This window comes from Equus quagga, chromosome 6 (genome assembly GCF_021613505.1).
Source record: "Equus quagga isolate Etosha38 chromosome 6, UCLA_HA_Equagga_1.0, whole genome shotgun sequence".
Classification (NCBI taxonomy): domain Eukaryota; kingdom Metazoa; phylum Chordata; class Mammalia; order Perissodactyla; family Equidae; genus Equus; species Equus quagga.
The window spans coordinates 5865844-5889357 of NC_060272.1; the positions used below are offsets into that span (position 1 = coordinate 5865844).

Here is a 23514-nt window from a genome sequence, read left to right on the forward strand (position 1 = left end):
GTGCTGGGTAATGCCTTTCCTATCACATGCACTGTTGTCTCTGCAATGAATTCCTGCCCTGGTCTGCTCTGTGGTCCCTAACCGGGCCCTCCAGCTAGGGCTGCTGCAGGAGGCACTGGCAGAAGACTGCAGGGCAGAAGCCTTGGTAATTCCCATCCTATCCCAGAGTGCCAAGTCTCCTCCCTGGCTCATCCTCAGCCCACTCCTCATGGCCCCATTCTTCTGGGGCAGGCTTCCCTGGTTCCAGCCTGTGTCTGCTGCCCTCAGCTCCTGGTCCATTAGTCTCGTCTCCTCTCTGCCTCTCCCCAGCCTCAGAGGAGGTGGCTGCTTCCACTGGGGATGCACCACCTCTCTGTCCCGTGTCTCTTTCCACTGTTCCTGTGGAACCTATTCCCCACCCAGACTCCTTTTCTTCTTGAAGATTTGGCGTATTTTCCTTTCCAGGTTGCAGCCTGACCGACCGCCGCCATTCCCAATTTCTTGATTTGTCCATTCTGGTCTTGGTGCTGACAGCTCTGATGCTTCTACCTGCTCTGCAGCTCAAAAAAGAACAAGGACAGACACCGTGTTCGCCACCGTTCCAAATACCTGAAGAAATTGAGTATAAAGGAAAGCACAGAGAATGATGCAGGGACTAGAGGGGCTCATGGCTGGAGACAGACAAAGTGATAAGAACCATTCATTCTAGAAAGACTGAGTGTGAAAGGAGATACCGAAGCCTATGAAATGAGTCACGTGGACAGAGCAGAATGGGTCCCAGCATCCTTGCAGACGCACCACCCTACAGGTTAGAGGAAGAATAAATGAAAACTAACAGAGCACTACACCTCAGGCTAGAAACATAAATATAATGGCTCTTCAATTTTTCATTCAGGCCCAAATCAGGAAGCTAACAGAAAAATGCTTGAGTGGCAGAACCATGGTCGTATACGCTTAGGAGAGCCTCTTGTGGCATTACTCAGAGATTCACTGCTTTGACTCCACTTGTCTTAGTCTTCCCTAGCTAAGACGTTACTCATGGCTTACACACAACACACTGCGGTAGAATGAGATGGCTTCCTCCGGCGTGCACACTCCACTGTGCAAGGCAATATGTCATGGACAAACCAAACTGCTACTTACATTATCACATCATTAATGTAGCTCTGATATGGAAATCTATATTTCCACATGTTTGAAGGGCTAAAAATTAAAGTTTCTCTAAGGAAGCTACCCTAAACGACAATTTAGTCATTTCAGGATATCCCAGATTGTAGCAGGGGTAACTTACATGTGTTTCTGGCAATACCGATATTTGATTTATAGATATGTGTGTGTCTATCTATCTATCTGTCTGTCTGTCTGTCTGTCTGTCTGTCTATCTATCTATCTATCTAACTGCCTGCCTGTCTGTCTGTCTATCTATCTATCTATCTGTCTGTCTATCTATGTATCTATCATCTGCCAATCCTGGTCATCCAGTGGTTAAGATTCTGTGCTCTCACTACAGAGGCCCAGGTTCATTTCCTGGTCAGGCAAGCACACCCCACACCCCCTCGTCTGCTGGTCGTCATACTGTGGTGGCTGTGTGTTGCTGTGATGCTGAAAGCTTTGCCACCAAGATTTCAAATTCCAGCAGGGTCATGCAGGGTGGACAGGTTTTTAGTGGAGCTTCCAGACTAAGACTGACTAGGAAGAAGGACCTGGCCACTCACTTTTGAAAAAATTGGAGGATGGTGCAAATAGACTGGACAGGGCTCCAGTCTGCCATCCACAGGGTCCCTAGGAGTTGGAATCCAGTCAGTTGCACTAACAATGACAAATCTATCTACTGTAGTTGATTTATACATCCACGTCTCTATCTGTAGATCTATGAGCCTACTGCTCTCACACCAATCTGAGCACAGGGTAGTGATTGTTTTATATGGCAAGAGGGAGGAGCCTTCACAGAACCTCTCGCACTCTGACCTGGTCTCACCAGTTAGAGAGATTGGGAACTGGTGATTGGCCCTCACTAAGGAGCGCAAAGGCAGAAATGGGCAGTATGATGGGGATGGGAGGGAGGAACAGGCCCTGCTGCAACGGAACGGGCTGTTGGGCTGTTCTGGGGCAGCTCTTGAAAGTGGAGAGCATAGAACGTATTCCATTTTTGATGAACTACCAAGGGCATGTTTCTCATCTGGTCCACAAACCAGAGTTCTGTCACATCCTGCCCAAGAGCATGCTTGGGAAGCTGGGAATAATGGAATCCAATGGAGAGAGTCTATGAGGAATGAACACTAGAAACCAGGGCCCTGGGGGGAGCTCCCAGCCAGGAGAATCAGTATCACCTAGGTCATAAGAAGGGCTTTGGAGGTTCCCAGGGAGGAGCATCTCAGGGATACATGAAAGCACCCAACTGAGAGTTAGCCCTAGACATCAGAAGGTGTGGTGTTCATGAAACCACATTGTGACAATACAAGAGGAGTCAGCGCAAGAAAAGAAAGCAAATAGGATGCCTCGGCCACTGTAGAGTGTCTCATCTGTGGTTGAGGCGTGAGGGGACTTAACTTTCAGTTAAGTCTGTAGTTCTGATTATTATATAGGACTAGAAATTCTTCATCACTGAATTGAGTCTGTGAGTGCCAATGAAAGCAAATAAAGGACTTTCTATTACTGGAGAGAGCCCAAAAATATCACCGGAGCTGCCAGGGATATTTTATCTGGTTACCAGGGAAGGACTGTCCCTGCTGAACATATTTTAAAAAGCAGTGTGAGCCAAAAATAAAACTGAATCCTGATTACATCCTCCGAGCTGTGCATGTTCAACTACCAGGTACATGAAGAACGAGAGTGTTAAGACAATCTGGAAGATCTGATTTTTCAGAGAGAAAGCGAAGTCTATTATTCTACCAGGGACAGAGAAGCTGGGAGGCAAAAGTGTTCGCAAGCATAGTGTATGAACACGTGATAGAGAAGGAAGCCATCACTGCCACTAGTTCAGGTCTACCCTTAACAAGTCAAATCAGAATCATCACAATTTTGAAAAGTATTACCAGAGAAGCAAAAAGATGACTGAAATAGAGGGAGTTAGTGTCGCTTGTAAAAGTAGTTATTCATCCTTTTCTTGGTAATTATTGCTTATTCCATCAGTTAGGGTGGGGAGACTATTGAAGTAACCCAAGAGTTTGAGGGGGCGATGTGAATGCAGGTACTGGGATAAGAAAAGTAGTATTTGGTTTCGAGAGATAAATAGGGGCGAGTAGATTGTATTCGATAATTAATTGGGTTTCTGATTTTACCGTAAGTGGAAAAGTGAGACAAATATGGAAAATCAGTCCTATTTATTTATTTACTTCTTGAAATAAGTTGAGAGGGAGAGAGTGTTTGAAGGTGACTAAGGAATTTAGTTTAGTTGGCTTCTGGATCTGTTGAATTAAGATATCATCCAAGTATGGAATTAAAAAGTGGATACACAAGTACGAAGCCCACAGGAGAAATAGTTAGACTGGAGGTTCAGAATCATCTCATTTACGAAACTGAATCATGAGAGGATATACACATGACATAAAGTATTATCCTGAAAAACATCAATATTTATGGAATGGAGGTAACTTCACTTATCAGTCAAATTTATAACCCCTTTCTCCACCATGTTATTTACATGATGCAAAATATAATCCCTAGAAAAGAGGTGTTTGGGATTAGCAGGTGATAAAAATGCAAAACTTTGAAATACACTCTTGATTTCAATAGATCACATCAGAATGTATGTAAAGATTGGATTTTAGCAGAAGAAATGAGATCATTTTCAGCAAATATAAATGGGTCTGATAATTGTTCTTGCCTGGTTTCAGCTTTCTATCTGAGGTTTCATGTGTAGTGTTAAATTCATGTCTACAGCACCAGTATTTATAAGCAGAGGCTTCTATTTTTTACTTTTCCATTAAGTGATTCTATCTGATAGCTTTGCTTGCTTTCATTCCGATTCACTTTAAGTTGATAAACACTAATTAACAAAGACAGTTATTAGGAGCGCATAGTATTATTAAGAGTCCTTTTCTAGATATCTAGACTCTGGATGTGGACATGGCCTTGAAATTGACATATCTGAAATTTGTGAACATTATTTCATTGGTCCTTTTAAGGAAAAAAATACCAATCAACTAACAGTAAGATATCAATATTCCGGAAAATCTGAAGTTCCTTATTTATAACCTTCTGTCAGCCCATGAAGATAATGGAATCTATTATATCTTTGAAGAAACAGTAAGATTCCCTAAATGGGATCCTGAATTTTCTCTTCCTAACGGAACTCTGGGTAAGGAAACATTTATCTTGTCTCTTACAAAAATTTATACCAAAGGTGAAATTGATATAAGCAACAGAGTACCAGGAGCCTGGTGGAGTTAATTCTTATTTTTCTAAAAGTCTGCCCAGGAGGTGACCAAACACAAATGTAAATTGAACTCCTTCTGTGTGGGTCAAAATATCTTTGTCAAATAACCTTTAACAGTATCAGCTTAGTTTAAACCAGACAGATTTCATTGTTATGTCTGGGGTTTTTGCCTGGAGAAAAGAAAAAGAAATAAATGGAGTCTTCCGCGTTGATTAAGCCACCACCTTTTCCTTTTGATTTCAAGGTTCACTTTCAGAGTCTTCTTGGGCCCACTCTGTCTCCCACAGATCTCTGGGGGTGAAGGCCAGCTGACAAGCCACAGAAGGTGTTCCCGACACAGGTGGAGTAGGGAAATTGAACAGGCCAAGAGGTATCCCCTGCATACACGTTACGTAAGTATGTCTAAGGGCAAAGAGGGCGGCTTTCGTCTGTGTGCCACCTAGAGTCTACTGCAGTATCAGTGAGATAAAGATCTGCTTCTGAGAGGTCCGGGTAACAGCATAAATCTAAATGGATACATTTCAAACTTAGTTTATCCAACAATAGGGGTGGATCCTTTTCAAGGAGAAGGAAAAACTATCAGGTATTTATAGACGGGCCACAAATCAGTAACATCATCCTTTTTTCCACATGACTTTTTTGAGCAACCTTTTAGTAATATGTTTTCCGTAAAGGCCTGTGGAAGTCAGAAACATGAATAATAATGATCAGGGTCTCCCTGTCTGGGATTACAACTCATCTGCAAGGATTGGTTTAGGGGCATGGAAAAGGAATCCTGATGAATACAATCAAAACCCACGCACAGAAAGACACGTCTACCAGCACATCATATAAAAGGGCTATACATTTTCATTCTGTCATAAAATTACATCTCAGAATATGTATATAGATGGCAGAGAATGCTTTAATTTTCTTTAGGGGAATAACATTGAAAGAATCTTTTAAAATCTGTGGTAAAATTCTACACACCTGGATGCTCGATTAAAATATTAGTCATAAAGCTAAATGGCAAAGAACAAAATTTTTTGCAAAAATTCTCTTTAATCAAGGTAGAGATACTCATCATGAAAACAACCTGTATATTCATTGAAAAACAGAATGTCACATTAACATAAGTTAAAACATTTATCTAAATGTTTTCTCTTTTAGTATTATGTTTTCCACAGATGGAGAAATATCTCAATTTTCTGCATTTATCTTCCACTGAAGTCTTCCAAGTGTGATTGGAAGAGCAAAAAATATTTAATATAACTTTAATGGTTACATCTTCCCTGTCATCTGCTGAAGTGATATTGACAACTTTGTGATAAGTAAAAAGAAATATTCTAACATGATTGATAAAACATTGCTTTATGCAATGTGAGCACATTTATAAGATATAAGAATTGACAAATACATTTTTTTAACTAATAAATGACATTTTACCACTAGCTTAATTTGAGCAAGTCAATAGGGCTTCTAATATTCTCATATGGAAATATAGCCTGCTGGATGATTCCCCAAATATTTTCTGGTTTTCAATATCTGCAATTGATGAGTTCAAAATTTTGCTAAATATAACAGTATTCCTGCATAGAAAGACCTTCAGCTACTGTTGGGGAAATACGACTCACACATTTGCCACAATGTCTCAAAATAATCCTACTTGCACTTATTGCCTGCCCACCACTTAGCCTTCAGAACAAGTTTATGAGTTTCATAATTACATTCTCCTTAATTACAGACTTCATGAGTGCGTCAACTGAGGGTCAGTGTCCTCCTCAAGGTCACAGCAATGGAGCCCCAGTGTACCCCAGTACATCTTCTCTTTCCATACACCACACAGATTCCATGACTATAAACCATAAACACTGTAAGCATTTCACCACACACCGTGGTGGAGAGAGAAAAACACGCGGGACTTGAGGAAAATGAAACACGGTATTGTGACCTACTAGCCTGTAGTGGAGTAAATAGCGTACCCTCCAAATTTTTGTCCATCCAGAATCACAGAACGTGACCTTATTTGGAAATAAGATTTTTGCAGATGTAATTAGTTAAGTCAAGATGAGTCATATTGGATAGAGTAGGCCCTAAATCCCATGACTGGTCTCCTTGAAGAAGAGGATAAACACAGAGAAACATGGGGAGAAGACCATGTGAAGACAGAGGCAGAGATTGGGGTGCTGTGTCTACAAGCTTGGGAATGTCGACTGATGGCAACGCCTAGAAGCTAGGAGAGGAACAGATTTCTCTCAGAGCCTGCAGAAGGATCCAGCCCTGCGACACCTGATTTTCGACTCTGGCCTCCAGAACCGTGAGAAAATAAATTTCTGCTGTTTAAGCCGCCTGGCGTGTGGGACTTTGTTAGGGCCACTTTGGAGACTCATACACAGCTGTACAATTTTTGGTGAATCATTGAACTTCACCAAAGCTTACTTACCTGAAAACCGACACAGTCACATTTATACACAAGGCTGTGGTGAAAGATCTCAGAAGGACTTTGAAAATTAGAAAATGCTATGCAGGCATCAGGAATCATGACTGATCAGGGAAGGCAGAGATCAACAAAATTTGGATTAGGTCTTAGGTCAGGAACTTGATCCTTGGGAAGGCAGATCAGATTTGGAAAGAAAGAGGGAAGCAGCATTCCGGGTGAGAAAAACCACCTGAGCACAAACAGACAGAGAAATCGCCAGGGCCGCTTTCAAATGCATCGAATGTGGTAATGAAATTCTACCATGTTATGAGTTAAAACTGCTCACTTCTCTTCTAATCTGTAAATGTCAAACCAATGAGCACTTACGACAGTTTCCTAGGGCTGCTGTCACAAATAACCACCAACTGGGCCCACCAAAACTAGAGAAACTTCTTCTCTCACACAGTTGTGGAGGCCCAACATCTGTGCCCTCCTGAGGCTCTGGGAGACACTCCTTCCTGCCTCTTCCAGTTTCTGGTGGCTCCAGGCATTCTCCGGCCTGTGGCTGCATCACTCTGATCCCTGCCTCCATGGTCACAAGGCCTCCTTTTCTCTCTCGACTCTCTCTGCCTCCTTCTTATAAGGACACTTGTCTTTGGACTGAGAGCCAACCCAGATAATCCAGGACAACTTCCTCATCTCAAGATCCTGACGCTAATTACCTAAGCAAAGAAGCTTTTTCCAAATAAGATCCCATTTAAGGTTTCTACAGATGAGCACGTGGCCGGATCCTTTTGGACCCACTACAATATTAAAGTGTTTGGGGTGAGAAGGAGGCTAAAACACAGACACATCATCTTCAGAAAGAACAATATTGTCAACTTGATTTGCGTAAACCATCAAAGCCAATCATACAATGGGACACTTATCTGAGATCCAAAAAGAATCACTTCATGATAAAATAAATCATCAAATAAACAACTTTTAGACAAAGATACAAGCAGACAACACAAAGGTCAGATATTTAAGCGTCATATATTTTACAACTATTAATTTTGTCGTATATTTTCATTAATTTAATTTGTGTTACTTCAGATTGCTTTACTATCTCCTGATCTAGTCCCTTTCGTCACATTAAAATTTAGGAACTTCAGAATACTATGTCCTATTGGAGTTAGTTCAGAATCACCTTAATGAAAATTCAACTTTCCTAAGAGCCAATGTCTTTTGCCAAATCATAATTCTTCTTTCCTTCGAGATTCTTAATTTTAAAAGCCAATAAAATTAGACAAACTTCTGAATTTAACGCTTATCCATCATTTAAATGACCAGTAGAAGTTCAAGAGCAAGTCCTAAAGCAGGTAATGCCACATATGATTTAAAATTTGCTAGCACAAATAACAACAACAACAAAACACAACACACAGCCTTCTTTAATTCAGATTCATACTCATTAATGAGACCCTGTTAATATTTCATGCACAGTCTCTTCCCATTTACTTTAAAATATTTCTGTAATGGAGATTGAAAAATGCACCAGGTTCCTGTGAGTAATGAAAAATTCAAATGTGTTTAGGAAAGATCTTCAGCTATAATTCAAATAATGTTGCTTAAACATTTCTAAAAGGACCTCTGAGCCTCTGCTCCAAGGCAGATTCAGAAGCACGGCAGGGTCTCGTAGTTGGAGCGGAAGAGTCTGATGGGAAAGTCCATCCTGGTGGGGCTGGATGTCAATATCATCACCAGCAGTAATGAGCATCCTTCCTATGAGACGTAGGAAGTTTTTACTAACAAAACCAGGTAAACCAGTCATGGAGGAGCAAGTGGTGATGAGACTCTCCAGCCTGCCCATCTGGCCAAAGAGGAGACTACAAACTAACCCAAGAACCTCAGAGGCATCGAGCTCTCCTTAGGCAGCAGCTTTATCATCAAAGAGCTACTCACGAATGCTCATCCTACTGTCCAAAATAGACCCTGCATGCTGATTTGAAACCAATTAGCTCTTTACATCTCTTGATTTATAAAATGCAGAATGTGCTGCTTTTCTTGAAGATGCAATAGCTCAAAATTTAAGTACATGTAGCTACAACTGATGATTAGAATGGCATATAGCTTGACATATTGCCACAAATTACATATAATCTATGCTGTAACATGTGAATGAGTCCTTAGGGAGTCCTTGAGCTAAGACTCATTAGTATATCTCAGTGAAATGAAAGATTTTTATAAAACCACAAAACTGACTCTGGTTATAGAAAATCCCGCTTAAAATATAAAGATGTTTTTACAGGGAATTTCATGATTCCATGGGGTTTTGGCTCAGTGGCAACTAATCTATTGGCTTTCTCTGCTTTGCTTTATTGCTATCAGAACTCAGTGAAATAATTATATTCATTCAAACCATTAGTTGTTTTTTTCCCCAAATTTTCTTAAAACAATTGAAATTGGCATTTTATTAAGTGCCTGTAGAACAATTTTTAAAGTGATCATTAAATAATTAACAAGTAAAATATTATGTCAAAACTCAGTCCCTTTCAGTATAACACAATTAGTATTTATTGAACATCTAATATATCCCCAAGATATAAATCAAACAGACTTATAAGCCAAATCAGGTATATACTGACTTAAGAAAGCTTCCATGAATTTTATACCTTATTATTATTTCTCAACTAAATCCTATGAATTCAGTAAATGCTTAATACAAAGAAAATATAAATTAAAAAATCTGAACACAGGACTAAGAGACCGATACTGTTGAAAGACTTTTTAAAGGCTAAATCTCTCAAATATAAAAGATAGTTTTAACACTTTGGGAAAATATATATACATATTTTTAGATTTATATACTTGTATAATATATTTATTTTTATTTTATATATTATTTATATATAAATACATTATTTCATTTATATTTATAATATATATATTTACATATGTATATATATATAAAATCTTCCATAACTTCCTCTCCACATCCACAGCCAGTTAAGCCATCACTTGGCACCATCTACTGTAACTTCTCACAGAGGTGCTCCCTGGCCTAACCGTCCCATGTCCCACACAGGGGCAACTCCTGTTGACCCCTTATCCTCTTCCTTTTCTATTGGCCTCCATGATTCTTCTCTTTCCTACTAACTTCTTCTCTCTCTCTTCTCCCTGCTCTTCCTGGGTGAAATTATCAAGATACACATTTCCAAAAATGTGACTATGTATCTACAAACAACCAGCCTCTTTCATCCCAGCATCAAGTGTTTTAGCATCCTCTTGGGATTCCCATTAAAAACGTCAAATTCAAAACATCTAAAACTGAATATCTTTCCTTCCAAACTGCCTCATTCTGCAGGATTTCCTCTCTGGGTTGGCATTAAAAAAATCCACCAGTCAGCGGGCTGAGAAAGCTCAGTGTCATTTCAAGCTCTGTCTCCCTCCCTCTGCACGTCCAGTCAGTCATGGTCCCCAGCCCTCTGCCTTCTGACGCCGGCTCCTCTGTGCTCCACGCTCCGGCTCCAGTGCAGTCCTGGCCTGAGGGTTTCCACAGCGCTCTGACTTCTTTCCCAATCCATCCTATGTCATGATGTCTGTTTTACTTACTTCATCCCCCACTCTGTCTAAAAATATTTGATAAGTTAACACTGCCAAGAGTCCAAAGTCCTAAGTGCCTGCATATTTATTCACGATTTGGCCAAAATAACCTTTTTAGACTTTCTTTCCTACCATTCTCCATAGACTTAACTGAACTTCTTGCCCCATTTCCCAAACACGATGTGGGTGGATATGGTGGAATGGTATGGAGCATTCGCCCTCGTTGCCCCCGTGTACTGCAGACATCAGGAAGCCACAAAGTTATCCTTCCCAGTCTCCTTTGCTGTTAGGGTCTGAGCGCTCTGTGGCTCCCACTCGTCCAGCACTATTGCACGAGATTTAGAAGGTGGAAGTGGTGGAGGCCCCAATTCTGCTGTTTCTGTGTTTTCCCTAGTGAGCATGTGCTGAAGGTGTTGTTTTTCTCTGGCAGTGGAGATCTGCAGGCCCAGACACCAACTTGTTCCCTGTAGAGTACCAGCGCACGGGCATTTCACTGCTGGAGGTGGTAGCAGTAACTGAGAGTCAGTACCTATGGCAGCAGCTTCTCAATTTGGCTGGAGGCTTCCTGATCAATGACAAGGCTATGTTGGTAGCCCTGTCCTGTGGCGTGGTTTTAAGGTTACTGGAAGGTTCAACATAGAGTCTCTCAGCAGTTACTTTCCTGCACTAAAGTTACTTTCTGCTCCAACAGCTCTGGTGGATTCCGTCCTATGCCACTGAATCCAGAGGGGCACACGTCCATTCACTTCCCAAAGTCCGTGTCTTTACTGGAGGCCCATTCCTTTTATCTTACTGAGTTCTGACTCGCCGTTGGAGGCCTAGATCACTTTTTACCTCCTCTAGGAAACATTTCTACACTTTTTTGGGAGCCAAATAATTGCTTCCTTCTCTGTGGTAATACAGAACTTTGTTTATGTTGCTAATGTTTTTATAAGTAAATTATATCATAATTATTTGTCAATTCACCTTTTCCTTATTTGAAAGTGAAATATTTGAGAGCAAGGAACATGTTTTGCTCAACTTTGAGTCTCGAATGCTCTGGCTTTGCTTATAGCAGAGTCTCAGTAAACATGGGTTAAAAAGGACTGAAAGACACCGAGTGTGAGAGAGTGACTGGATATCTCACCCTTGAATGTGTAATTTGTACTAAGTGCCAAATGAGGGGAAAAGCCAAGGGCTACAAATTCACAGGTGGAAGATATTAGATACTAACTGTAGATGGGAGGTGAATTGAGGACAAGTGAGATGTGGATTTCAGCACTAAAAGATGGATAAACATTCACCTGTTAAGAAGACAAGGAGGATATTTCAAGCTTGAATGTGAGAGATGCAGGACAAAAGCCAGCGCGTTAGAAAAAATAACCTGAACAGAGGTTTTGAACGGGGGGGGGGGGGGGCGCGGTGTGCAAATAAGTCATGGAAAAAATGATTGGGATCAGCTTGGAGAAGCCCAATATGAGCCTAGCCTGAGGAGTGTGAAAATGTTTACAGGTGAGAGCTGGTCCTTGGAAGTTCTGAAAAAGAAGCACGTGTTACAAAGCTGGTTAGGGAATCGACAGAGATCTGACAGTAGCTTTCTTTTCTGGGGTTGCTAGGCTTCAAGAAAAATAATTTAATACTAAAAACTATATTGAGGGTAAGCAAACTAGATGTCCAATGTTTCTCTGGATTATGAAAATGTCTCAAAGTTCGTAACAGAGCCCTTTGTATTCAATCCAGGCCTCTTTTTGCTCATATGAAATTATAATTCTCGGAACATTATGAGAAGGATCATACTGCATGCTTCATCGCCCACGTTCTGAAGATGTGAAGCCCTCATCAGGCTAAAAGAAAATAGCTGAGAAAAGTACATTTGTGTGGGCTCTTCACCCAGTTTTCATTTATCAAAGTAATAAACTCCAAAATGCTGCAACTTTAAAGCTTGTCCTTAAGACCTTTGGTCCCTCAGTGTACATCATAGCTGATGGCGCTCCTTTAACTTACCCTTCCTGCATAGTGCATAATAGTGAACGCTGTGCCTTCATCTTTGCGGGTCACGTTCCCGTTGCCGTCCTTCACGGGGGAGTACACTGCATTGGTGTTGGAGGATTCTAAGAGACTCTGGAGCTTTTGGGGAAGATCTGGTTCCACTGACCAAATCATTTGACTTTCTTCATCCAACAGAGAGAGAAATCCAGATGGCTTCTGAAAGTGAAGAAGAGAGAGTTTTCTTCTATAGCTCAGTTTAGTATTTTTGTTGTTGGTCATGCATTTCTTTTTTCATTATGTTCATATAAACACGCAGAAAATGAATTAGTCTTTACCTTTAATACACATCTATTCTCGCTCACTCTTGGATGCCCACCCCCTCGCAAAACTCTGGTGCAAAGTAGGTCCTCAACACTACTTATTGATTAGAGGAATGAAGAAATAAACGAAGCTGTCTATTATAATGTGATTAGAACACTCGAGTTATTAAGAAGTATATTCTTAACAAGAAAAATAAAATTTCTGACCACAGGAAAGTTGTAATTTTTCTTGACCTAAAACCCATATTGAACACTTTATACTTAATGGTGAGATAAGTAACTTATGAAGAAACAAAACCTACAATGATGTAAGTCATAAAAATTGTGGCAAAATCCCACTCAGCATGAGGTAGAAATGACTATGATGTTCCGGTATTTTGATTGAGGAAAAAGAAAGTTTGAAGCTATAACTTGTAAAATTTAAATTAGAAGTCTGATAGTTTATAGCTGCCAAACACGGGAAGTAAAGTTGCACAGGAAGCAGGAGTGTAAAATTAATCTCACATGAAGGAAAATGCTGCTTAACAGAACTTCCCAATCTCTGACACTGTGTCCCAAACACAGAGCACCCTTCCGCCCATGGGGCGTACACACCAGTTGAATAACTTTTTACTCAGCGCTGTGTGGTTTATCTTTTCTTTCTTAGGAAAGTTCTTCTGTTGACATGTCAAATCTACCTTTTAAAATAAGGTAACATATTACTTGTTTACATTATTCTGCCGTATATCTTAACTCTTCACATCGACTCTGTGCTTTCAAAAGTGTGAATACCATAAGAATAATTCTTCTCAGGATGTGAAGAGACCTGGACTGACCCCTATAGCGATTTCACTTTGTATTATGACCTGAGGTCACCAAACCTGCCACCATAGGCCTTTCATGATGTCATTTATTTGGCCAATACAAAGTCATTTCTTCATGCTAGTAGTTTTAAGCCTTTTGGAGTCTCCCGCTCCTAGTAAAGAAAACTCAGACTATATACTGTTGTCTGAGGGTTGCAAAAGTGTAATCATTCTGGTGCCACTCATAGGGAACAAAGGTTAAAGGAGCCAGCCCCAGGGACGACCTTCACCTGGTGGGGGCTCACACACCAGAGGGCGCCCTATTGGAGACATCTGGCAACTATGATGGTCATCTCTAGAATGAGCAGCCAGACAGCCTCCCTGGGACGGACAAGGAAGAACTGATGAGATGGAAAATGGCACTGGAAGAAATTGGGAATGCCTGTAACAAGCAAGTTCATCCAACTCAGCAAATTACTGAGATCACTACTACCTGGAGAGACTTGTCTTACCAACACAAACATGTTTTTTGATAAGGAAATTTGGAGAAGAAAGTCCATTCCAGGGAGCATTAGCCCAGCAGGCAATTCTGCATGGTACATCACAAAATCTCAGTGTAGCCAGGAACCCCATGGTGAGGCCCCCTGAAGAGCCCAGAGGTGAAAAACCAAAAAAATAAATAGGTATGCAAAATGGATGGGAGAGGCCCTAAAAGAAAACAGTCAAGGTAGGAAGTTTGCTGAGGACTGGCTCTGTGTGGGATGTTTCAAAAATCAGAAATTCTTTATTTCCATTTATAGCAAGCTATTTGTTGAACAATAAGTAAAATATTGATATTGTAAGATCAGAAGTCGTGCCTTCATCTGTCAGTCTGAGCATGATGTCACGGCACTTCTCTATACGCTGTTACCCTTACACACAAACACACACACAGGCAATAGAGACATGCCGTGAAGACAAACGGGGTATTTCAAGGCTGTATGCAAGCGTGCCCATGCTGCAGGGGCAGTGACAGTCTCCTCTTTGGAGATGAGAATTTTTGTTTGTTTGATGAGGCCTTAAATGGATGTTTCCGTAATTCAAAGACAAGGCCTCAATTAGTGTAAGGGAAGGGATCTATTCAGAAAGAGCTAAACCACCCTGCTCCAAAAGCAAGATGACATTTTCCAAGGAAGGGGTGCTTGGTTACCAACAAGATACTTTTTACAGCATTATAATTTGTATTGTCTGCAAAATTTTAAAAATTCATGTGTGCAATGCTTTCTGGATGTTTGATATAAAGCCATGAAGGAAAGGTGGCAGACTTGGAAGACTTGCTGAGTGTCTGAAGAAGAAAGTAGAACATGGAGAATTAAGTCATAAAAGAGGATTAACGGCCTTCAATTCCTTCAGAAGTGAGGGCTTCGGAGAGACTGAATTGTTCTCCTGTACGTGAGAGGTTATCATACGTAGTTTCATCTTAACAACGAAAAGCAGCAATATTGAGCATGCAACACAATGTCCTATGTCCTAGATGCCTGGAGGATCTGCTAAGAATCTGGATCCACACCCCCCTCAGGGACATAAGACAAATTTATGTTCAGTGAAACAGAAATAAGGCCTGTGAGAAAATGACAAATGCTTGTGCGCAGTAGGGGTCTATGGGTGCTAGAAAGGAAACAAGCAGCTTGTTTTGTTTTGTGGGGTACGTGCTTGCCTGGTATACTGACCTACATCTTTCACCCTATACTTGATACGTCTTTTCATTCCAGTTTTACGGGTATCACAGAGGAGTAGCAGTCAACTTGTCCACTCTCATTTCCAACTCATACTGATAAAAGTCCTATTATTGAAATGATGATCCCAAAGACGAGCCCTCAAGGAGGATAGCCAAAGAGATAGAAACAACTTCATTCTTCTGGCCACTCTGTAGCGGTCAAGGATATCGCAGCAAGTGAGAATGAAGGTGGAGGGGCCTGAAGCTTCCTGTTACACAGTTAAGTATATATTAGTGTCAGTTTGAAGACGTTTTTTTCTTTGGTGAGGAAGATTGGTCCTGAGCTAACATCTGTTGCCAATCTCTCTCCTTTGGTTTGAGGAAGATTGTCCCTATGCTAACATCTGTGCCCATCTTTCTCTATTTGGTATGTGGGATGCCTCCAAAGCATGGCCCGATGAGCGGTGCATAGGTCTGAGCCGAGGATCTGAAACCACAAACACTGGGCTGCCAAAGTGGAGCACGCCAACTTAACCACTAGGCCACTGGGCTGGTCCCTGAAGACGCTTTTGAATCGTAGATAGGTAAGTTATATACTAAATGTGTATGATGAGGGAGGGCTTTCTGGAGGAAGAGGGCTTCCTCTGTAACTAAAAAAAAAGAATGTTGAATAGTTGGTAGCAAGAACAGGAGTATTTTACAATACTTGGAAAATGCACACAAAAATTTATAAATCTACATTTATAGAAACAAAAGGTAAAAAACTAATTACTCTGCTCCCAATAGCTGAATGGTACCAGTTTTAAATCACGTTCAAGTGTTTGAGATATTATGTATAAGTCTCCATACAGTCATGCATTGCTTAGCGCTGGGGATATGTTCTGAGAAATGTATTGTTAAGCAACTTCGTCATTGTACTGACATCACAGAGGGCGTGCACACAAACCTAGGCGGGATAGCCTACTGCACACCTAGGCTGTGCGGTACTCACCTTATGAGACCAACACCGCCTATTTGGTCTGTCATTGATCAAAACATTACTATGTGGCGCATGACTGTAATGTCTTCATATATTAGTAGACAGAGATTGCTGTTTATGTGATCGATTTTTGTTTCTATGTCAGAGGTCTTGAGGCAAAGATTCTTGCATTGTAAAGTGAAGCAAAGATAAGTATGAGCACCTTCAGATCCCTAAGATTATATATATGTATACATATTTTTACTGCCAATTTTTCCAAACAAATTTAAAAACTTTGAAGATAAATAAAAAATATTCTGTTGAATTTCTTTTATGATATTGTTATCCTTAGATATTATTTTATAAAACATTAATTTTGTACATTGGGCATTTGTAACTGTGCCAAAAGGAGAGTTTTAGCAAATAATCAATGCTGAATATTTTTATAACAAGATAATCTGATATTTCTTGTCCTTTCAATGAATTGGTAATCCTTCAGATGACCCTTCAGAGAAAGGTAGCTTGTGCTCCTCAATCAACACTGAAAGATTATAAATACATTGCAGAGTCTCATACACAAAGATATCTCAAAAACAAGGCCCTTGAAATAAATTCCCTGCCTCCTGTATATTTAAATGCATGCATCCTGTAAAGTATCTAATTATACTATATGAATACCTGGAAAAAAAACTCCAAAACTCCAGTCTGGTTACCAGGAGAATAAGCTGTTTCCATGGTAACTCCCTCTTGTACACATTCTGTTTGCTCCTGTAGAAAAAGCACTTCATTGATATAATGGTGCATCTTCTCATTGGTCATGTTGACACAAAGCTATTGTGGGGAAAAAGAAAACAGTTCACAAGACAATATGGCCATGCAGATTCACTCGTATGACACATTTTCAGATTTGTGAAATACTGACTCAAGAATATTCAGCAGCAATTAGTCTATTGAGATAAAGCATGACAGTATTGCCTGAAAAGTCAAAGTAAAGTTTTACTTGATATTGTTGACTTCATATGGTCTGATTATTCAATTTAAAGTGAGTATGTTAAAAACAACAAGAAGCATAATTACAACATTGACTTGCAAATTTGGAGTCTAAAATATATTTGAGTATTTAAATAATATTTCCAAAAAGGAATTATATTTGGGCTCTTGTCAACAAGTGAAGATAAAAGCTGGATTTGCCATGAGATCCCTGAGAAAGGACAAGCATTTCTTGCCTCCTTATTTCCGTTGCATATCCACGATGGGCAAGGGAACATGGTGTTTCTTTTAGAAAAATAACCAGTCTAAGTATTGTATCTAGAAACTATTTTCTTTATAAGAAATTTTTTTACATTCTTTCAACTGTCAATTTTTCTCTTTTCAGAAGACATTCCCATCAGAAAACAAATATGCTACTTCTTAATCTTAAAGTTTTAATTTCTTAGTCTTAAAAATTATCTGAAAATATTAAAGAATAAAATAACCCTGATCTAACCAAAATGAAGTCTTACTTCCACTCTATGCTACTCTCCTACTCTTCTGCTTCCTTTTGTAACAAAAAGCCTCAAAAGAGATGTCTTATCTCAAATTCCTCTCCTCTCCACTATTGAAACCCCTTCAATAAAACTGTGCCCCCACTGCTCCACCAAAATTGCTTTTGTGGAAGTCACCACAGTGTGATGTGTGCACTTTTAAATCCAACGTTCAATTCTCAGTGTTCGTTTTCCTTGACCTCCCAGTGATACTTGACCATCGATTCCTCTGCTTCCCTGGGGCACTGCCTCTGCTGTCTTCCAAGACTTCATACTTTCTTGGTCTCCGACCTTACTGGCCACACCTTCTCTATCTCCTTCTCTAACTCCATCCTGGAGTGGTCCAGGGCTCAGTCTGTGGGCCTCATGTCTTCTCTATCTGCACCCAATTTCTTCATGAGCTCATTCAGTCTCAAAGACCATCATGTTCTCCCAGCTGCAGCTAACCACTATGTTATACTAGGTAAAATCCAAAAAGCATTGGGAAATATCAGAATTCAGTAACCCACTGAAAATAGAGATGAGTAATTTATATAAACCAAAATAATTGGTAAAAATTTTTAAAAGAAAATCAGATCTCATTTGTAAAGGGAACAATATCTAGGATTCTACTTGATGTGAAATGTGCTATGTTTATACAAAGAAAATGCCAAAGCTTTTGTAAATCACACAAGACTGCAATAGTCATCAGAGAAGAGAAAGACCGCCCTGGGTTCCTCTTTTCCTTGTACCCAAATTCTTCTCCAAGCCATCATAACATAACATCAAGTCACCATAATGCCTGCTGACTAGGAGCTCCTCTTAGACATCCGTGTCCCTCTAATGAGAGCGCACGGCTTCTCTCTAGCTCGCATAAGAGCATCTCTTATGCTCCAGCTTCCAACCAGTGAGAAGAGCCACCTTCTCAAATGACCCCCACCAGGAAGGCTTTCGCTCTCCATGCAGGTGTCTGTGCCTGCCCAGCGGGGTGTGGCTATTAAGGAATTAAGAATGGCATGCACATAGGAGGAAAGAGCCATTTTCTCACAGACCCAGCTATTTGGGAAAATGGAAGTTTATGGGATGCTAGGGACATGAAGAAGTCTCACAGGGAAAATTTCTCAGGGAAGAAACAATCGTATCAGAGCGCAGGACGAGGGTCAGATCACAAAGAGAGTTCGTCCTGAGACAGGGTTGATTTGCTGTGAAGTTTTTTTCTTCACTTCTTGCCAGGGTTAGAATTTTGTGCATAGGTACAGACAGCTCGAACATCTTCAGAAACGGAGTGACTGGAGAATGACAGGAGTGCAGGCATGGGCCACTGTGACAAAAGTGGGGGTTGGGGAGCTGAAAACTGTAGAGGTTCTTAGGACTGAATCTAGTCAAGTTATTTCAATGATGAATGTATACCAATATTTCATTATTGATATAATAGGTGGAGAATAATTGATATACTAGAAATATACAAAAATATTGGAATCCCTCTTTGCATCATCTTCTTCCTACCACTCCATCCACGGTCTCTTGACTTTCTTGAATTTTCTTCCTTCTATCTGATGTGGCCAGTAGTTAACTAGAACTTTTCCTCTCTTCCCCTTAACAACTAGACTTTATGAGATATACGCAAAGCTGACAGTTATTTAAATTTAAAGGTAAACATTTCTTAGATAAACCTGCACTCCTGCTGATAAGTTCTCTAAATGCAAAAATATTAAAACTATAGTAACTTTGGTTAGGAATATACCATATAGGACATTTAACTTTACACGCTTTGTTGTTAAGGCAAAAACAGTTTGAATATAGATACAGACCAATAAATTCTGCACATTATAGCTGGAAAAGGGAGGCATGGAACTCAATATTTACATATCATATGAAAAATATTTCCTCCTTGTAACTAAGTCTACACACTCCTCTCCTTGTATCATTAGATCCAAACTAAGTGATGCCAGTAGATGAATATCTGTGTCTGTCTTATTCTACAGCGTATAAATCTCCAGGAATGATTCTGGAAAGACAAACCATTTTCTATAAAACTGTGTAGCATCTACCCACAGTAGTATCCCCACTGTGAAAGGAATACATCTATAGTTGCCCCCATTTTGATCATAAATGAAAAATAGAAATTTCAGAAAACTATTGTTAGAGAAAAAAAGTGGAACTTTAAAAAATTATTTCACTCTGCTTAAAAAACAATATTTTAAGGTGTTTCTCTCAATCTAATAATATGGCAAACTCTCTTAAAGCTGAAGTAATTTTGTTACTAAAGATCAATAAATGTTATAAAAGATTGTTAAAATTTGGGGTGAAATACAGTAAATGTACAGAAAACAAATGACTCCCTTATGGAATGGAAACATTGGAAACAATTCTCTTTGTTTATTCGATAGACACAATTGTAATTTTTCAAACTGTTTAATATTAAAAAAATACATTGAATCATTTAAGAAAAGACCAATAGATCCTATATCTCAGGAGTTTGATTTAAAAGCGGTTATGGAACGTGTGCCTAAATGTAACATATGTTAGGAAATAGGTTTCTCAGAAATAAATGTTGAAGCCACAAAAAATAAGGCGATGTCTCTTACTATGTGAAACAATAAAAATAAATCTGATAGAGGATTCCAAAATAAGAACATCAGTGGCTAATTCTCTATTGTACAAGAAACATCCAAATTATGTGACACTTATCTTTCCCCTCATTTTCGGATTCTCTAATTGAAAATACTTAGATGTGGATGTCTCAAGCATACTTAATATAATTCTCTTATCCTTTTCATTCAGAATAGATGCCAGCTCTGTAGTTAGAAAAATTCCTTTCGCTGACAATCTGACTAAATCCTCTTGCTCTTGACCCAGCTGTAGTGTTTTGACTACTTGAGCATTTTTATAATAGAAAATAGATATTTTAATTGTTTTTGTTTACTAATATTTTATTGAACTGAACATTGGCTTCACTGAGTTGATCCTCTGTTTTAGTGAAAATGGTGATACCAAGTGGGAATGTGGACGAAGCCACTGGTAAATTAGAAAGAACTGGAAGGGGTCAGAATATCAGTCTTCTTTTTCTTCCTTTTTTTTTGTTCCAGGAAAGTCTAAAGCAATCTGCCAAACTTTGGCTGACAGAAAAAGGATTTGGCCTGTGCTTTTGATAGAATAACAATTTGTTACTCTCCTGGTCAAAATGATCCATAAAACATACAGCTTCTCTGGTGAGCTTTACTATTTTAAGCTGCAGGATCCGATGGTACTTTGTGACATGGGGTGATCCTTACAATACGGCTGAATCTTGTATTGTAGATCACGCTCTTTGTATTCTGGAGGAAAAAAAGATGTAATTTATCAAAATCCCATGGGGAAAGTTCCAGCTTGATGTGCAAAATTGAGTAGCCTGTGGAGTGAGTTTTGACTTGTAGCTTTTATGACAGTGGTGCCTTCTGAAACAGAACACGTATTTGTATTTCTAACAGAGGAGAGCGATGCTGAGTGGTAAAGGGAACCACTGGGAGCATATGCAGCTTGAAGAAGAATGTTTTTCTAACTCATTTTGAAGTAATTGTGTACATTAACATTTTCTACCAGAATAGTTTGCGTTTCTCTATTCTGAATTGTTCAAAGCACTCACTGTTTGAACCAAAGTTAAATATAAAAGAGTGCTCTAGCATGAACTTCAAAACTGCCAGCAAATGTACCCACGGAGACTAATACAGACAATCACCATATGTCAGGTACCTGGTTGAAAATTGGAAAAATGTATTCCACCAACCAAATAGCCAAAATCATGGCAAGAATCTGCTTATTCTTGATGTATCTTCACTGAACTGTGTTCGTGTACATAGGTGAGTCTGTGTTAAACACAGTCAGAGAACGATACAGTGTAAGATTTTTATAGGCAAATTAGTTTATGTATCTAGAAGCATAAATCTACATAAACAGTTGAGAACATCATTGACTTCAATGCAAAACAATCATTATTTTTGCTTTTTAACACTATCCATCAGAATTGCGTTTGGGTTTCATTAAATTTCCAGGTATTTCTCAGAGTAGACTTGAACGTGGGTGAAAGGTGAGTATTCACAGACGATAATGAACAATTATTGTGTTGCTTAATTAGCATGCATCCTTTTCTGATTAAAATACATGCTTTGTACATTAAATGCTGTTGGTAAGTGGTTTAATAATAAAAATTGCGCACCCCTTGAAAGCACTCTAGTAACAGGACGTGATTGCTTATCCAGATGGCCTATCATTTGTATTAATGACAAACTTAATTTCTTGAGTAAATTTTCACCAACTGTTCTTCCTTTATTTTTATTACTCAGTGAAATATATCTGAAGCAAAAATACAATAGAGCATGACATCTCCATCGCAGAATTAAAGCAGGAGATTAATGAAAGCTGACTGCCGTCGAAGGCAGAGCCCCGGCGTGAGACAGTGATTCGCAAGCCTCCTGCACGGTGGAATTAACCAGGGGCTTTCTAAAAAGGCTGATGGCTGAGCTGACCTCAAACCAATTAAAGCAGAGTGGGGCCCAAACATTGATGTATTTTAAAGCTTTCCAGGTGATTCTAACATGTAGACATGGTTGAACACAATGAGATAGATGGTGGAACAGAGCATACATAAGCCATTAACTGATTTGCTCATCAATTGATATATTTATATATATATGTCGTACATTTATATATGTATGAGAGAACAGGAGTGATGTTACATTTCAGATATTCAGTATTTCCTAAGCATGTTCCGCAGAACACTCATTGTAGGAGATGCCAATTACTATCTTCTAGAGAACAGTGAAACACAAACCTAGTGGGGAAACACTGAGCTAAGCTAACGGGCATCTCTGCGGGAATTCTCAGGGCCTTTACTGTGCCAAGTGTACTGTGAATCTCCAAATTACTTTTTTGAAGAAAGCCTTGGGGCTTAAGAGGCTGCTATATGTGCTTTCCACAGCAAATCAATTATTGCTGATTTTGGCACATTATCTGTAAAGCGGCAGGTGCAGGGGGCCAGGGGCGGGGCAGGCAGTAGCTCTCTAATTTGTTTCAGCTTTAAAATTCTAGAATTGATTTTGCCTTCTTTGAATCTCCTATCATTGGGGAGCCTTTCTTCTCTCCACCCTGGTTTAGGAAAGGTCACGTTGACTTCTCTTTGCACCATCTATCTCAACCTGCTGATGAGACCACACCACCTCTGCCAACAATCTGACAGGATTTAATAAAGAGAGGACGCCGGAGCTCTGGGCAGATGCCGCATGGGGGGACTGCTGCCCTTGGAGAGTTCTGCATCGGAACCTGGGGCCACAGACGCCATGAGCGCCCGCCGCCCGCGGGAGCCAGGCCCAGGCCCAGGCCCAGGCCCAGGCCCAGGCCCAGGGCGCCCCAGCTCCCCTTCCTTTCTCCTTTGTTTGTTGGCTTTGCTGATTTTAGCCCTTCCTACTCCCACCTCCCCTCCCTGCTTTTTTGGTGGATTGTTGTTTCTTAAAGGAACCAAACATACTTTCCTCCTCTGGTTTCCCTTTGAGATTTTAAAATCAAACTCTATGTAATAGGTTTTAAGCAAAGATGGATGGCAGTTACTTCACAGGCATAAAGACATCGTTTTTATACAGATCATCACTTTCGACAACATTTCCTTTAGAGATTCTATTACTTAGAGCACATAGATTAATACAATAAATCCAATATTCTAATGGGTTTAATTTGTGTCTATAATCTCCTTTAACATAAATAATCACTACTTGGGGATTTAAGTGATTGACGGAAGGGGTCAGCCAACAACAAACCTATTTGCTAAATTTATTGCCGTATTCTATATAACAATATGCTAACATCAGGATTGAAAAATACAGATAAAAAGAAAAAAATTTAAAAAATATTTTGGATGATATCTTGTACATAAAATATATCCTTCAGTTTATAGAAAAGCCATGCCTGGGAGTCGG

General features: G+C 39.8%; 1 protein-coding gene across 1 annotated transcript in view; it reads right to left on the reverse strand.

Annotated features, from left to right (window-relative positions):
* MYO16 (myosin XVI) overlaps positions 1–23514 on the reverse strand; it is a 450985-nt gene that overhangs the window by 162055 nt on the left and 265416 nt on the right. Inside the window, exons 21-22 of the mRNA XM_046664745.1 lie at positions 16743–16895; positions 12324–12524 (exon numbers count right to left, since the gene is read on the reverse strand). Coding sequence (XP_046520701.1) covers positions 12324–12524; positions 16743–16895 — 354 coding nt within the window. The remainder of the gene's footprint in view (positions 1–12323; positions 12525–16742; positions 16896–23514) is intronic.